Source organism: Podarcis vaucheri (assembly GCF_965113315.1).
Source record: "Podarcis vaucheri genome assembly, chromosome: 4".
NCBI lineage: Eukaryota > Metazoa > Chordata > Lepidosauria > Squamata > Lacertidae > Podarcis > Podarcis vaucheri.
Window position 1 is genome coordinate 59,386,697 of NC_138762.1, and position 17,125 is coordinate 59,403,821.

The 17,125-nt window shown below is 43.7% G+C and overlaps 1 protein-coding gene across 6 annotated transcripts in view; it reads left to right on the forward strand.

Annotated features, from left to right (window-relative positions):
• AGPAT3 (1-acylglycerol-3-phosphate O-acyltransferase 3) overlaps positions 1 to 17,125 on the forward strand; it is a 65,314-nt gene that overhangs the window by 40,441 nt on the left and 7,748 nt on the right. For all 6 annotated transcript variants that reach the window (XM_082219895.1, XM_082219898.1, XM_082219897.1 and 3 more), the window contains 5 exons: positions 3,111 to 3,337; positions 9,588 to 9,757; positions 10,640 to 10,801; positions 12,352 to 12,505; positions 15,154 to 15,256. In XM_082219895.1, the coding sequence (XP_082076021.1) occupies positions 3,160 to 3,337; positions 9,588 to 9,757; positions 10,640 to 10,801; positions 12,352 to 12,505; positions 15,154 to 15,256 (767 nt within the window). In that variant the 5' untranslated portion in view covers positions 3,111 to 3,159. The remainder of the gene's footprint in view (positions 1 to 3,110; positions 3,338 to 9,587; positions 9,758 to 10,639; positions 10,802 to 12,351; positions 12,506 to 15,153; positions 15,257 to 17,125) is intronic.

Consider the following 17,125-nt stretch of genomic DNA (forward strand, 5'->3'; position numbering starts at 1 on the left):
GGCAGGGCAGAAACTGCAGAACCACAGAGTGTTCTGTGCCCAACAGAGGTTGAAAGCAAATTGAGCCCCTTTAAGCCTCTACTCGCATGGTAGAGCATTCTTAAGGGGCCAACACCCTGATCTGAAGACAGCCACTCCTGTGATTTATAGCCTACTACCTACCACCTGGAGTGGTGAGGTCTTGATGTGGGCTCTCGGGCTCACAGGAGCGTCCATGAAGGTTCTGTCTGGTTGTCATGTGTGATACTGTCATGCTTAGGCTCAGTGGTCCCTTAATCTCCAGCAGCCAGGTACTCTACAGCTTATTTACTCCGTGTTGTGATCATTGCAGGACTCTTGGGTCACAGCACCATGAATGAATGTTTCTTCTCCACCAGCCCCTTGAACCCCATTTCAAGTAGTTCAGAAGGGGATCCTGAGCACTCCCAGTTAGAGGGCCGCAGCGGAGCAGGAAAAGAGGGACGCTTTCTGTCTTCAAACTTCCTTCAGTTAACTTACCTTGAGGTCCAGGCCTTTGCCACCTCTGCTTTGGAAGCCTTGGGCTTGTCTCATCTCACTCTTTCTCGCCAGCTCCACGGTCTGACTCTGGAATGAATCAAAGCCCACTCAGCTTTTCCGTGGTGTGAAAATCAAGGAGATGCATTCTTGCAATCGGAAGGGAGCAACTGATGTGTAGGAGTTGGAATCATTTTGCCTTTTTAATAAGGAAACTGTCATTTTCCCTGAAGGAACACTTAGCACCAGGATTTTAAGGGAGTGAAAAATACGTTTCAGGGCCTGGCTGTTGGGCTATGCCTCTTCAGAGTTTGGTTAATTCCTATCCAGAGAGAGCTCAGCCACTAATCTTATCTGGATGGCAACATAGTGAGAGTTGTGGGCGACCAAGCAGCCTGAGAAGACCCAAAGCTGAGATAAAGTAGGGTGTCCTTGTGCCTGTCTCCAGCTTTGGTTTTTCTCCTGGCCTGAAGAGGGAAAGGATTAAGGTTGGAAGGCAAAAACATAGTGTAGGCACGTAGTAGTTGTAGTAGTTTGGATTTAATATCCCGCTTTATCACTACCCTAGGGAGTCTCAAAGCGGCTAACATTCTCCTTTCCCTTCCTCCCCCACAACAAACACTCTGTGAGGTGTGTGGGGCTGAGAGACTTCAGAGAAGTATGACTGGCCCAAGGTCACCCAGCAGCTGCCTGTGGAGGAGTGAGGAATCAAACCCGGTTCACCAGATTACGAGTCCACCGCTCTTAACCACTACACCACACTACACCACACTGAGTCACGTGGAGACTCCATTGAGGGTGAGCACACTATGTGTGTCTGTACAACAAATGACAGCCTTCATGGTGTACAAGGGCTGTACCACATCAGGCTGCAAGTGATGGATTACATTAGACCGGGACTGCTGTGGCAGGTTAAGGCCCCAAGCTCTCTAAACATTATTTGTCAGAATTGAGCTTGTGTGTATTGCTTTTTAATTAAGTACTGTCTCCTTCCCAGAAGCCCTATGCAAGCACATCTCCCCTTCCCCCACTAACACCCAGCTAATTCCTATTCAGCCTTCTCACACAACATTGGTCGTTTAGCATAACTTTTGCTTCCTCTCCCATTTTCCATTCTCCCTACATTTCCGCTCAAAACAAAACTTGCTTTCCCTGACCCCCCCCCCCCGTTCTTTTCTACGAATTTCAAGAGTGGGTGCAGTGGCACATTTTTTTACCTGACCTGGCGTGCCCCGCAGAGTAGATCTGTTCACATCAAACTATAATTCTTTTCCGACAACTTCAAATGTACCAATTCTCCTTGCACCCCCTAGTGGCAGGTGCTACCCAGCAGCCATAAACTAAATTTAAGTCATTGAACAATGCAGAATCTGGAAAACATGGGGCCTACCAAACACAGCAAATTTTCAAAAACTAAACAAAAGGTACATCTTGGCACCGCACACTCCACTTTTTTCTTTCTTTTTAATATATATAAATCTACTGCTCCATACAGACGAATTTAAGTCTCCCCCGTATCATGAGAACCAGCTATGAGAAATATGTGGCTGACGTGGTGGGCACTCTTAAACTGATGTAAGTGAGCTGTTTGTTTAATCCAGTTTACTTGAAATTTGGACTGCTGGTACCCCATACCTGAGGGATTTTGCATACCAAATTTAATAGCAATAGGACAAATTATCTTGATTTTTCTTTTTTTATGATTGGTGTTTTTTCACATTTTAAGCAGATTCCTCTTACTTTAATGATAGAGATGCTCCTGGAATCTGGATCCATATGAAGCATGCAAACTTTCAAAGGATCCGGTTTTCCTTGATGCAGAATTTGGCTTACTTTGGTGGAGAATGTTATCAGATTACAGATAGTCTGAAATTAGTGAGAATCTGAAGCATCTATGCTATTTGAGAGTATTTTGCCCCATTCAGCTTTGCAAAAAGGGTATTTTGAGAGTGGGTAAGGGCCAAAGCAACAGATCTCGCCACCACAGCCAATGTTTCTTTCACACCTGCTTTTTCTATGGCTGGCAACTGTTGGGATAGAAAGCACTCTCACAAGTATGCATTTGGCCCATGGTCCACCATTTCCAGATATTCATTTCTCTTATCTTTTCCCCACACTTTTTTTTTTTTTTGTAGAGGGAGGTGACCTTTTGACTTTAGTGAATAGGAAAAGGCTCAGTATTCCCCATCCAACTCCCCTGATGATTTGCAAGTCTTATGTATTCAGAAAGTGAGGAGGCTGTCTTACATTTCAAAGGTTGTTTTAAAACCATTGTTTACGCGTAAAAGCAAGACGGTTCTGTTTTGCTGTTCATGCCCATGCAAAACCATCATATATGGTATATTGTGGCACCAGATTCTGGAGCTTTTGGAAAATCAAGCTGTGTAGGAATTGCAGGTGTGCAAGAGCTGAATGGTTTCCATTTTCCCAACATGATCTGCAATATAATGCTAACCAACTCTTGACCTGGATGAAAGTGGCCTGGGGGTGAACATGCCATTTATGATTCCCCAGCTGCTACTTGGCAGGGAGGAAATATCAGCATTCCCCTCCCCTTCTAGATTAGGAATGTTTTGTTTGCTAAGCAAGCTGTTTCTTTCATTCTTTTTCTGTAGGACGGTAATTCTGAGTGAAGGACCTTGCAAGCGCTACTAAGTGGTTATCATGGGCTTAATTGCGTTTCTGAAGACCCAGTTTATAGTTCACCTCCTGATTGGGTTCGTCTTCGTTGTGAGTGGGTTCATCATTAACTTCATCCAGCTATGCACGCTAATCCTCTGGCCTATAAACAAGCAGTTTTATCGAAGAGTGAACTGCCGCCTTTCCTACTCATTGTGGAGCCGTGAGTATGCTCTGATTTCTATGTGCCAACTAGGAATGTAGTCTCTTCAGACTATAGCGGGTAGGCCTCCTTAGGAGCAGTGGGGAACAATGTTCGTGGGTGCAGATGGTGAAACACTGATCTATAGTTGCAGCTGCTAGGCGCTGGGATTTGTTCTTGCACGGTGGACTTCTCTGCATGTACCATATTTCCCCCTTTTTTCCATGGCCTTGCACCTAAAAGCAGGGCCTGAGGTGAGAACTCTCTGAAGCACAACATGCAGGAATGGCATGTTGTGCAGAATATAGCCACACACACAAAAACAGCTCTCTGGAGGGGGCCTGTTCCAGCCCTGCTTCTTCCCTCTCAGCCCTCCAGAAAAACCACTTGCCTGCATAGCTAGGATAGGCCCTTCATCCTTCCATACAGCAGATATCCACAAGTGGTTGGTCATTGTTCCTTCCTCCTGTGGCATTGCTTTAGTCCCAACAAGCCTAACTCTCTCACACACCCTCTGTTGCTAGTGGAGGAGATATGAAATATCCTGTTGCCTTGTTCCTCTTTCCACTCTTCATTTCCCCCCAGCTTTCCTACCTTCCCCCCCCATATGTATATTTTATGTTTTCTCATTCTTTTCTAGTGCCTGTTTTTGTTCATTTGTCTCATTTCCCAGTCCTTTAGACCGTCTTTTACTTTCAAATTTCCTGCACAAATGCCTGTTTTCTTACTCCCTACCAACCTTGTCTACTCTAGTATTCACTGCAGTGCTTCCCAAGTTTGTAACTTGGGGCAAAAGTTTTTTTAAACGTCTTCCCTTGTAGTCACATTGCATTGGTTATTCAGAGAGCCTGAGGTATGACAGAAATTCTAGAGGGAGAGCCATCACAGTTGTTTGTTTTTTAAAGCAAACACACACAAAATAGTCTTGTGTACCTTAAATATTTAACTGTTCTTAAATCTTTTAAAGTTTAAAGTGCTCTAAGGGACAGTTTTTCCTCTGAAAAATTGTTAAGGTGGAAAACAGACGCTGCAAACAATCCAGTTGAACTGGCTCATAGTGAACTGCTGCTAAAATGCTATTTTTTTTGACTAGGTTATTCCAGGAGCAAGTTCATTACTGAGATCGCTTGCGACATTTTTTGACGTCGCCTAGAAGCTCTCCTCTTCGGGTCCTTATTTTGAAAAATGCCAAAGTAGCATTTCCACCAACCTGGCAGGAACAGGCTGGGGAAGGGTGCTTTTTATTTTTTTACTTTTTTCCTGTCTTCATGTTTATAAGAGGGTACTGGGAAATAAAGATGAAATCATTTTAAGCATTAAATGGGCTTCTATTGTACCCAAATGCTTTCACTCAAGGAGTTTTATGAACAGCATGATCTACTAATACAGGGGTAGCCCACCAGATCTAGTTGGACTCCCAACTCCCATCAGCCTCAGGCAGCCTGGCCAGTGGTCAGGAATGATGGGTGTTGTAGTCCAACAGCAATTGGAGGGCCCTGTGTTGGCTAGCACTGCACTAATATCACTAACAGTTCTCAAATTCAGACTGCTCACTTTGTTATCTTTATCCATGAAGAAATGCTAGCTTTTTGCTGAACAGTCATTTCCACTGCTTTCCTTTCCCTTTGTTTCTTTCACTTACTCTGAGAACTCTGAATATTACTATGACAAGGCTGTCTCTACAAACATACAGTTCCAGTTGCAGCTCCCATTCAGGGTGGATCTTGCAGATTGACAGCTGACACTGTGTGTGTGTGTGCAAGGCTGGAAGGACATGGCAATTCAGGTTCATTAGGTGACCTCTTTAGTGAGACAGGGGAATAGATAACAGGCAGGTGGTTGGGAGTTGACAAAACCTCAATGCCAAAAGCTGGCCGTTTGGGCTTGTTTCAGAAGGGACACCCTACTAATGATAGAGCTTGTTTTTGCATCAAGGCAACAGATTCAATCTATGGCATCTTCGGTTTAAAAATCTTGAGAACAATAGCTTCTTGGAGAGCTTTGAACCATCATAGTTAGGTAGAGCTAGACAAGACATTCTGTTTCACTGTAATGCAGCTGAGTATACAGGTCATCTCCCAAACCTGTTTAGCTGGCTGGCGGCTGTGTGAGATATAGAGGATTTTCCTGTATTCATAGGTAACTGTTTGGTACCTGGAGGGGGGAAGTAACTAGGTTTTTATTTAGCTGCCTTTCAGCTGTAAAGCAAAGACTCAATAGAAGGTTTCTAGTATTTAAGTAGCCAGTTAAAATCCAGGTCTTACACCGATTCCACCCCTGAGACTAGACTGACCGTGATGACTGCTGCGTTCTTAAGCATTCTTTCTCAGGCTCTTAATCAGGACTCTTAATCTGTGTTCATCCTGATTTTGTTGAACTACAACCCCCATCATCTTTGACCACACTGGTTGGGGCTGATGGGAGATGAACTCCAACAGCACCTGCAGGGACCACATGTTTCTTGACCCTGCTTTAGAGGATGTTAAGTCAGTGGATTTAAAAATGCTGCAACTCCCCACACCTCTCTTTTCCCCAATGCAGAATTTGCTGTGAAAAGTAAATTTGTGTTTGTAGTGAAAAGCTGCCCTTTCCCCCCTGTGTATACCAGCAGAAGCACCCATGCATTTTGGAGCTCAATCTATGCTTTTTAAGCAGGCTGATTCACACAACACTCAGTATAACACGGCTCTTGAGGACTCGCAACTGAGTATGTGAAACCACCAAGCGTGGCATTTAGTGTGATGTGGAAAGAGAAGCAAGTCTCTGTTGATGGTGGTCCGTCATGATCGTTGCGTACATAGTGCAGAATAAACTGACCTCTTTAGACTAGACCCCCCCCCCTTTCCAGATTGCTCTTCAAGGATATCTTAATTTAACTTTATTTATTTATTTATTTATTTGTTTATTTAATTTTTTAAAAAAGGCTTCATATACATTGCACACTTTAAAAAACAAACAAACCCCAGTATAACTATTTGATGAGGTAATTTTAGAACCGTAAACCTTTTCCTCACCACGGGATGCCAGCCATGTGAAAGTCATTCACAGACTGGCTCCCTTCAGAGATTTGAAGCTCTTGCTGTGCCGCTCTTAACTAAAATGATCAGTGCTGCACTTCTCTGAAAAAGCTTCTTTCCTGTTGTAGAGCAGCACGGATGTTTCGTCTGACTTCCTGCAAAGAGAAAACACTTTGCTGCATATTTAATTCATGAAGGCAATCTATATTCCAGCCTTATTCATTCTAGCTACCTCCAGATGACTTAAGGAAAAAAAAAAGGGGGGGGGGAGCTCAGCATGTTCAGTTTTTACTCTCCTAGCAACAATAGCTCCATCCAAGTCTAAATGGATAGTTTACTGTTTGCAAGATTTTTGTACATTGCAGCTTTTACATTGAGTCCCTCCCCTCTGCTGTTGTTGGTTGTTTTGTTTTTTTGCAGAATCATTTTTTTTAAATGCCATGACATTCTTTTCATTTTAAGGCTAAGTGATGTTCCACTCTTCAAGTTTTCAGACTAATAATAATAATAATAATATATTTATACCCCGCCCATCTGGGCTGGGTTTCTTCAGTCACTCTGGGCAGCTCCCAACAGATTATTATTATTAATAATAAAAAGCGATAAAACATCAAACATTAAAAACCTCCCTAAACAGGACTGCCTTCAGATGTCTTCTAAAAGTCAGATAATTGTTTATTTTTTTGATATCTGATGGGAGGGCGTTCCACAGGTGCAACAGGTGCTGGGGGGCGTGTTATTAACTTGGTGACCAGCTGATTAACACAAAGCTAAAGTTGTTAAAATATACATGTGTTAAAATATATTTAAAGTTTGCTTGTTTGTTAATTAAATTAGTATACCACCCTTTATCCAAAGATCACAGGGCAGTACTGTATATAAGTTGTGATACTTAAGGCTGAACCTACCAGCATCACTCTCTGTCTCTGTCTCACTCCTCACCTCCAGCGAACTTCCCTCCCTCAGATGTTGCTGAACTACAACTCCCATGAGCCTCAACAAGCATAGCCAGTAGCCAGGGATGATTGGAGTTGTAATTCAGAAAGATTTGGGGGGGGGGTCCCCCCATTCCTTCTGTTTTCCCTACTTTTAAACCACACAAGAATAAAATGCACTGCTGGAAAAATGCATCAGGAACCACTGTCATATTTATTGGGGTGGGACATTTCTGTACAAGGCTTAACAAGTAAAAAAAAATTAATTCAGTTTCTAAGATGTCAATATTGGAGCTGTAAAAGCTCAGGAAAAGCAAAAGGATCTTGGGATTTTCCCAACACTAGTGAAGTCAGTACTTCAGGCTACAAACATTTTTTCAGAACCAATTCTCTGTTCCTTTTGCTTCCCCCTCAAGCTGTTGGCAAGAACTGTCAGAAAAGATAGGGAAATACTCCTGGAGTCTAAAAGTTCCTCTTCAGGCTGTCCAGTATTAACAGAGGGTTCCCATCTTAAGAAAAGCAGACAGGCAAATAGTGGCTGTGTTTGCATAGCAATGTAAACCATAATGAAAGTGCTCTTCCTCTAGCAAGAATAGAAACAACAAACCACCATCACTAGTTTAGTGTTACATCCGAATGAGATTGTAGATTTGTTTCACTCCAGATGAACCACAGCCCTCTCCCTGCGCAGAACGCTAAGCCAGGAGTCATAGTTTGTTGCTCACACTAGGAGAGAAATGAAGTAGGAGTGATCTCTGTATTCCTTGTAGACCACTAACTATGGTTTACTGTAATGTGTGAACACAGACAGAGATTCCAAATGGTCTGGTGGGATCTTGGGTTCCTTTATTCCTTGGGCTACATTGCAGGGAAGGAACAACATAGTCAGTTGTTATCTGCCTGCAGTTGTATGATGGGTTATAATTTTTTAAAAAATTCAGACAGTAACAGAAATGCACCAGTGCTTGTAAACCTGTGCAGAACAAAATGCGACCACTTCCCTTTTTAAAACACCAGAATCTTTTATGAGTGATGCAGGTTTTAAACAAGTTCTGCTGCAGTAAGCTGCCATCTGAACAGGGCCTTGGGCTGGTACTGAGGCAATGGTGCTGACTGCTTACTCATCATCATTACGCGATCAAATAGGCATTGAGACTGGAAGGGAGCACACAGTGAGTGAGAATGCATGCAAACCATGGAGCCACAGAGCAGGAATAGCAACTGCTTTGCTCCTCCCTCAGTCCTTCTGCTGCCACGCTACCCAGAGCTAAGCCCTGTCTTGCACAAAACAAACCAAGAAAAAAGGCTATGGTTATAGCTCATGGCTTGTTTAGCACAAGACATGGCTTATCACTGGGTAGCACAGCAGCAGAGCTGGGCAAGGAGCAAAGCAGTTGTGGTTTTTTGCTCTGCGTACTTGCACACTATAGTTTGACTAAGCGTTACAAGCAAAGTAGGCCATTGGGAACATACGCTCTGTTTCTGATCCTGTTGAGGGAGGGCCTAGGTGGCAGATTTCCAAATCTTACAGGTAGTTCCCTTTCTGAACTCTCAGCCCAGCACTCCAAGCTGCCCACAGATAAGGGCAGCATCAAAGCAAGCCAGTTAGTCTACAGCAAATCAAGTGGATATCAACATATACGAGCTCATTGCTACAACAGCTACCAATTAATAGTGGGGTTATATTGACTACCAAGATGGCTTCTGGAACAGTTCACCTCTGGTTCAACACACCTGTTTACCTTTAGCTGCAGTTAATATTACTGGGTTCGCTGTGGTTAGGCCCTGCAGGGAAAATATATGTTGCAGGAAGGAGGGAGAGAGTGAGTGAGTGGAGGAAAGGAATGAACCGTCCTGTGCACCACTCCCAGTTACTTAATTATATAGTTAATTAAATGGCAGAGTTATGTTTGTATCCCAGCAAAAATTATCGAAATTGGATAATGTGGTTGGGTAATCGTAACAGCTTCTGAAACAATGGTTGGTGATCTTCCTCTTGATCAGACTGGTTGACTTGTTCGGCATTGGAAACTGTATTGTAAACTTTGGCCAATTTGATTTAAAAGTGCTCTCGCAGCCCTGAAATTCATATCTTTTAAGACTGAAAGTGGAGCTTTTAAATAAAGAAAATTGTCACCAGTAAAGAAACTAGGGTGTTCAAAACAAAACCTCTGAAAACTGTTTGCTTCTGCCCTGTATAGATAGTATATAACTGCACATTTAACAGAGCTAAAAAGGTTGGAAATAATAGTCTGCCATATACAGTGGTTTAAAACATTAAGGCCTAAACTACTTTCTTTGTTTCCTCCTGTGACCTAGAATTAGTGATGTTGCTGGAATGGTGGTCTGGTACAGAATGCACTTTGTTCTCAGACCAGGCTACAGTCGATAAGTTTGGAAAAGAGCATGTCATCATCATCCTGAACCACAACTTTGAAATAGACTTTCTGTGTGGCTGGACCATGACAGAGCGATTTGGCGTCTTGGGGGTGAGTGCATCGAACTTGTAGCCTTGTATATCTTTTAATTTGAGGGGTATGGTCAGGTTTATTGTTCACCTTGGGAAAGGGAGGCAGCTGGGGTGGGTGTTTAAATGGTCACACCGGATAAATTTCCTTCCCACTAACAGCAAAATTAGATTCAGGTAGGTAGCCATGTTGGTCAGGTAGGCAGTCGAAATGTATAAAAAAATTGTCCAGTAGCACCTTAGAGACCAACTAAGTTTGTTCTTGGTATACGCTTTCGTGTGCATGCACACTTCTTCAGATACACTGAAACAGAAGTCACCAGACCCTTATATATAGTGGGAGGGTAGGGTGGGGTTTTTCTCAGGAGGGTAGTAGGAGATGGGTGATTGACTCAATGGGTATGGTAAACCTGTTGATGACTGTTAATGACTGCAGGAAAAAGCAAGTGCTACAGGAAAAGCAAGGGATAGTGTGCAGATGATTAGCATATGTAATGAGACAGGAATCCAATCTAAAAGTAGAATTGAGCATTTCAGACTCAGTCAGGTGAGACAAAGATTCACATTCCCAATTCAGCCCAATTGACCTTGGACCAATCTCTCTCCTCCTCCACTTTTACACACACAAACATACAAACACACAGAACCCACCCTACCACATAGGGTTGTTGTGAGGATAAAATGGGGAGAAAGCTATTTTTTTTAGAGCTCCTTGGAGGTAGGATATACATGTAATAATGATGATGATGATGATGAAGATGATGATGAGACTAGTAATTTCCAGGAAACAAAAAAACAACATCACCTTACTAGGCCGCTTCAGAACAGTTTTGGAAATGGCACTATTTGTAAGTGATGTGTTGTAAACAAACAAATGGATACTATCTTGTGGTGTTCCTTTCAGAGTTCAAAAGTTCTTGCTAAGAAAGAGCTGTTGTACGTGCCCCTAATTGGCTGGACATGGTACTTCCTGGAGATTGTTTTCTGCAAAAGGAAATGGGAAGAAGACAGAGATAAAGTTGTCGAAGGTCTAAAACGATTGTCCGATTATCCAGAGTATATGTGGGTAAGTTAAGTTTTGCAAGGCCTGTCCTTGGCACTTTGAACAAGATGGTGAAAGGTGTGGTCTTCCTTCATGGTGGGTGTGGGTGTGTGGGTGTGGCCATATTAAGATTTTATATACAAATCTGTATGTGGATTCATGTCTAATAGTATATAGTCTTCAATGTCTCACCTCAGGTAGGTTCTTGAGCTGTCTTTGGTTTAAACCCTTCATGTGTGCAGCTTATTCAATGAGTTCCAACTTGAAATTGGCAGGCATGTTTGTATGTGGTACAAAAGTATGGGCCGGATTCAACTAACTGGCCCAGTTAGCCTTCCATTCTCCTCCCTTGAACCCCCTAAATTGGCTTGGTGGGGAGCAGCAGTCAGAAAAATCCCCAAAATAGTATATGGGGGGGAGGGGGGAGATCACTCCATCAGGCAAGCAGCAATGCTTCAGCTGACAGAACAATCTCCTTAGTGCTGTGTTGAATTTCTCCCATTTTTTTAGTATGAGGTACAGATTTTGCAGAAGTGACCCTGCAACATCACTGTATTTGGATATAGTATTAATATGCTGAATACTAACACGCAATGCACAAATGGTCTGATGTGCTCCAAATTTACATGTTGGGAATCTCCCCCTGAAAAAATACAGTTTTTAATATCTTTATTGGAAAACTAAGTGATGAAATGACCCTAAAGAGGATGCTTTGAGCATGTGAGGAAATCTGAGGCATGGGCATGTTCTCATTCTAAATGAGTTCTGGGTCAGGGTCTCCTATTTGAGCCTGAGGCCTTAAGACCTAGGAATAGGTGGAATTCAGACATCAGCAAAAGTGCTGACCCCTCTGTTCAAGTCAGGATGGTGATGGGAGGCAAAACACTTCAACAGAATACGTCCAGCAAGCAAATAGTCATGGGTGGCAGTCTAGTGCTGGTTAAAGCTCTCTGGAGAGGGGGATAAAGTGTTGCAGCAGGGAGGAGTGTGGCATTGAAAATCTCCCCATGAAAGATGTGGTGGTGCTCTGGTTCTGAGGTCCATGCTCTAACCATACCGGTAAGTCTCCTCGTGTACCTGTTGCCAGCTCTGGGACTGGCATGGTACTGAAGGTGAGAGAGATTTTAGAAGCTGAGGGGAGTTCTGGAGAGGAATGATTGGTAAAAGCAATGGTGCCTGAGGATTCTTCTCCCTTCAGCCTCCTGAAATGATTGAGGGAGAGGGTTTATCAGTGGCCACTAGGCACCATGGCTGTGTTCTGCCCCCATAGGTGGAGGCTGTATCCCTCTGACTACCCAGTTGCTTGGAACCGCAGGTAGGCAGAGTGCTGTTGTCCTTAGGCATATGGTTGGCTACTTTGAGAACAGGCTGCTGGGCTTAGATGGGCCTTTGGCTTGACCCAACAGAGCTCTTCTTTTGTTTCTGGGTCCTTGGTGTCATGCAATCTTTCCACTGATGCAAAAGTTTATGAATCCAGATACTGGTCCCCAGCAAACTCTCCATATGATTTCTTTATTTGAGAAGTAACACTTGGATGTTTCTTCCACCCCTCCCCTCTTGTTCTGTTCCATTAGTTTCTTTTGTACTGTGAAGGAACTCGTTTTACAGAGACCAAGCATCGTATCAGTATGGAAGTGGCAGAATCCAAAGGATTGCCTAAGCTCAAATATCACCTGTTGCCCAGAACCAAAGGTTTCACAACAGCCGTCCAGTGTCTCAGGGGAACAGGTATCTATTTCCTTGGCCTTCCTTCCAGTGTTTGTGGATGTGATTCTTGAGCGCATTCATTGCTGTTGGTCCCCAGATTATTATTGTTTTCTTCAGTGGAAAATCAGTATTGACTTTAATGTTGACGTTTTAGACCGCTGGATTTTATTTCGTAATTAGTTCTTAATACGTTAATTAGTTCCCCTTTGAATTCAGAGAAATTAATATTGCTACTTAGCACTTCACATTTCTAAAGTGGTGTGCAAACATTGACTAATTAACGCTCCCAGCGTGCATGTGAGGTGTAAGTTCGTGTTATGCCACACAGACAAGGCTGTTAAATAGGACAGATGGCTGGCCAAATACAATTGTGGGTTACAAGTTTTGCTATGTCTTTCCAGACAACAGCATCAAAACTGTTCTGCAGAATCTGGGGAGGTTAAAAAAGGTAAAGGTACCCCTGCCTGTATGGGCCAGTCTTGACAGACTCTAGGGTTGTGCGCTCATCTCACTCTAGAGGCCGGGGGCCAGTGCTGTCCGGAGACACTTCCAGGTCACGTGGCCAGCGTGACATCGCTGCTCTGGCGAGCCAGAGCCGCACACGGAAACGCCATTTACCTTCCCGCTAGTAAGCGGTCCCTATTTATCTACTTGCACCTGGGAGTGCTTTCGAACTGCTAGGTTGGCAGGCGCTGGGACCGAACAACGGGAGCGCACCCCGCTGCGGGGATTCGAACCGCCGACCTTTCAATCGGCAAGCCCTAGGCACTGAGGCTTTTACCCACAGCGCCACCCGCATCCCTCTGGGGAGGTTAGGAAGACATAAAAAGTCAGAATGTCCCCTTCCCTACTTACTGGTGGAAGGTTTATCACATTTATGCCATTCCTCATCCACATTCCTCTCCCTTCCCAATCTACCCAGGTGTTCTAAAAGTGTGACAGTGTTTTTTAAAGACTGTTGATAAAAGATTATGGCACTTCCCTTTGCAAATTGAAATTATCCCCCACCTCCACTCAGCACAACCCAGAGAAGTATAAATGTGATTTAAAACCTGAGGAAATAAAAGAGTGTCTAGCTTCCACTTAAGTGCTTAAATACTATTGATTCAGGAGCACTTATTTACATGTACTTTCCTCTGGATTGTGTTTAATCCATAAGAGCCACTCGAATCTAGGAAAGACAACAGAGTTGAATCTGGATGAAGAACTGCCTTGAGCAAAACATTGGCTTGGATTAATTTCCCTTTTCTGCTAGATGTGAAATATTTTAACACACATTTCAGCATGCTTGTGAGATTCTGAGAGGTGAAGATACCTAATATTAATGTTAATTTTTTCTTTCTATATGTGAAGTAATTTCCCTTGTGTTTCTGTGAGTCACATATAGATACCCGTCTTCATGTATGTATAATCTCAGGGTTCTTCACTTCTGTTGGCTGCAACATGACTAAGATTCACACCCATTAGCTTAACACTAAAGCTGAGTTCAGATTTAATCACCAAACCACAACTTAGTGTTACATAAAGGAGGCTCTGACTCATGAGCTCCCTCGTCTCTTTTTCTTCCCTGTATGCTCAAGCAATCTGGTTCTCTCCATTATTTCAGTTTTTGCAGCAAACCATAGTTTGCTGTTGTGTTTTATACAAACAGGGTAACTTGCTTCAGATGTTATGTTAAACCACTGTTTAGCATTAAATGCACGAACCTGCTCCCTGTCCCCTCCTCTGGCTTAACTACAAGGAAGAGATCAAAAGCGTTCACTAACCATTGCGCCGAAGAATTGATGCTTTTGAATTATGGTGCTGGAGGGGACTCTTGAGAGTCCCATGGACTGCAAGAAGATCAAATGCATCCATTCTTAAGGAAATCAGCCCTGAGTGCTCACTGGAAGGACAGATCGTGAAGCTGAGGCTCCAATACTTTGGCCACCTCATGAGAAGAGAAGACTCCCTGGAAAAGACCCTGATGTTGGGAAAGATTGAGGGCACAAGGAGAAGGGGACAACAGAGGATGAGATGGTTGGACAGTGTTCTCGAAGCTACAAACATGAGTCTGACCAAACTGCGGGAGGCAGTGGAAGTCAGGAGTGCCTGGTGTGCTCTGGTCCATGGGGTCACGAAGAGTCGGACACGACTAAACAACAACAACCATTGCGTTTAGCTTTATCATGTCCCCACCCCACACACCACAGAAAGCGAGTATCAGAAACCGCAGTTTGATCTTAGCTTGTTTGATAAACCATGATTTGAGCTAACTACCATTTGTCGCAATTCAGATGAAACAAACACTGCTTCTGAACTTCTCTTCACTCATGTGCCAAAGGAGGAGAGGGGCTTGGGGAGTGCATGAACCAGAGACATGTTCAGTGGCAGTAAAACAGTGGGACACTTTGGGAATTTTGAGAAAGCAGTAAGATGCTTATTCAAGTCCTACTCAGTGCAATGAATGTGGCTGGTCCTAACCCATTTAAATGCTGTTGGAATTGCAGCACAGTTTTGTGTTGACGTTGTCCGGCCAGTGGAGCATTGTACTTGGGAGAATGATGTGCTTCCAGTCTCAGGAGCCTCACCTCATTATTTGGAACTCTGTTTGTATGCCTTGTTATAACAATTAAATAAGTTGGATTCTAGAGGCTAAAATATTGGTGACCTATTCTTATTTTCCACAGTTTCAGCCGTGTACGATGTAACGTTAAACTTCAGAGGAAACAAGAACCCCTCCTTATTAGGAATCCTTTATGGGAAGAAATACAAAGCTGATATGTGTGTCAGGTGAGCATGGCATGTATTTGAGAGCATGGCACGTATTTCAGAATTGTCACAGTGTCCAAATATGGTGGTAAGTCTGCCTCCTTTTTCCCATGTTCTTTCACCGCATGGATTTGGGATACTTCAGCTGTTCAGGCTTAGTATGGAAGAGCCTCTTTCCCCCCATTAATATTAGAAGACGAAGGCTGTTGCATGCATCCAGCACGACTACGAATTCTGTAAAAGTAATGCTTGGCTCTGCCTGCCATTTCAGCATCTTCCATATTTGGTTTGACAAACCCATGTGGTCGTGGGAAAGTACATTATGTAAAGCTCCATAAATTCCTACTGCCCTCTCTTAAAGATTGGTGAACTGCATAGTACAGTCATTCGTGTCTTTTAGATAGCTGAGTCCAGTCTGGCTTGAAGTTCTGAGATCCAGTTGCCTATGCTTTTTCGGCTAGGCCTGCTGTTCAGCCATATGAATGGATGGCCCATCTCCTCTGTTTTTGTTTTGTTCAGTAAAAGACTTGCCAGGAATGCTTTCTGACTGGATCCGCTTCAGGCGTATCTGAAGCAAGTCATTTCTACCCTTGTGAATGGTGATGAAGGAGGCTTTGTCATCTCTTTGGTGCCCCACAGATATACATGTCATCAGGCTTGCCACAGTCTTTGCTTTTTATGGCCCTAGGAAAAGAAGAATTATCTAGTTCAGGGCTGTCAAACAGAAAGCCCTGAAGGATTATGGGGCTTTTGGGGATCTCCAAAGTGGTCCACAGCTCACCTTTCACAAAAATTACTGAACCACCTCCAGACATTGCCCCTTGTACAGCTCATGGAATGACATGGCAGTGGCTGCCATTACTTGCCTCTCCCACCATTTTTTTTTTTAAAGCAAGCATTTTAACTCACACCGGTGCTGTGTTCTGAAAGACATGTGCTTTTGGGCAAGGGGTTATAGTTCAATGGGAGAGCACATGATTTTTTAGATTTGTAGAGTTAGAAGAGGGGAAGTGGGTGGCGCTGTGGTCTGAACCACTGAGCCTCTTGGGCTTGCCGATCAGAAGGTTGGTGGTTCAAATCCCCGCGTCTGGGTGAGCTCCCGTTGCTCTGTCCCAGCTCCTGCCAACCTCACAGTTCAAAAGCACGCCAAAAAAGTGCAAGTAGATTAATAGGTACTCTGCTCCATCGGGAAGGTAAATGGCATTTCCGTGCACTGCTCTGGTTTGGCCATAAGTGGCTTAGTCATGCTGGCCACATGACCCGGAAAAACTGTCTGCGGACAAACGTTGGCTCCCTCGGCCAGTAAAGCGAGATGAGCGCCGCAACCCCAGGGTCATTCGCAACTGGACTTAACTGTCAGGGGTCCTTTACCTTTACCTTTTTTAGAGTTGGAAGGGACTCCGGGGATCATCTAGTCCAATCCCCTGTGGTGCAAGAATCTCAATTAGACAGATGACTGTCTACTTAAAAACCTCCAAGGAAGGAGAGTCCACCACCTCTTGTGGGAGTCTGTTCCACTTGCACCCAAAGGTTCCCTGGTTAGATCCTGCTCCAGAGTAGGTGCTCAGAAAGACCCTTGGATGCTGCCAGTCATAGCCGACAACACTCAGCTCAACAGACAAGTTGTGTCTTTTGTTCCCAGCTTCCTCAAGCCAACAAACTAAAACGGCATTATTTGTTATACAGCTATAACAGGGACAGCCAAGTTCCAAAGAGTCACAGTCTGTGTGGTTCCTCAACAGAATCTCTATTGTCGTTTTAACCTTTGTCACTACTTAGAGTAGAAGGACAACGGGAATTTCTTCACAAACTTCTTCAAGTTCCTGTGGTTATCTGACCCAAGCTTTGGTCACCATTGGCCTGTAGCCTTCATTTGGGTGAAAGAAAGAG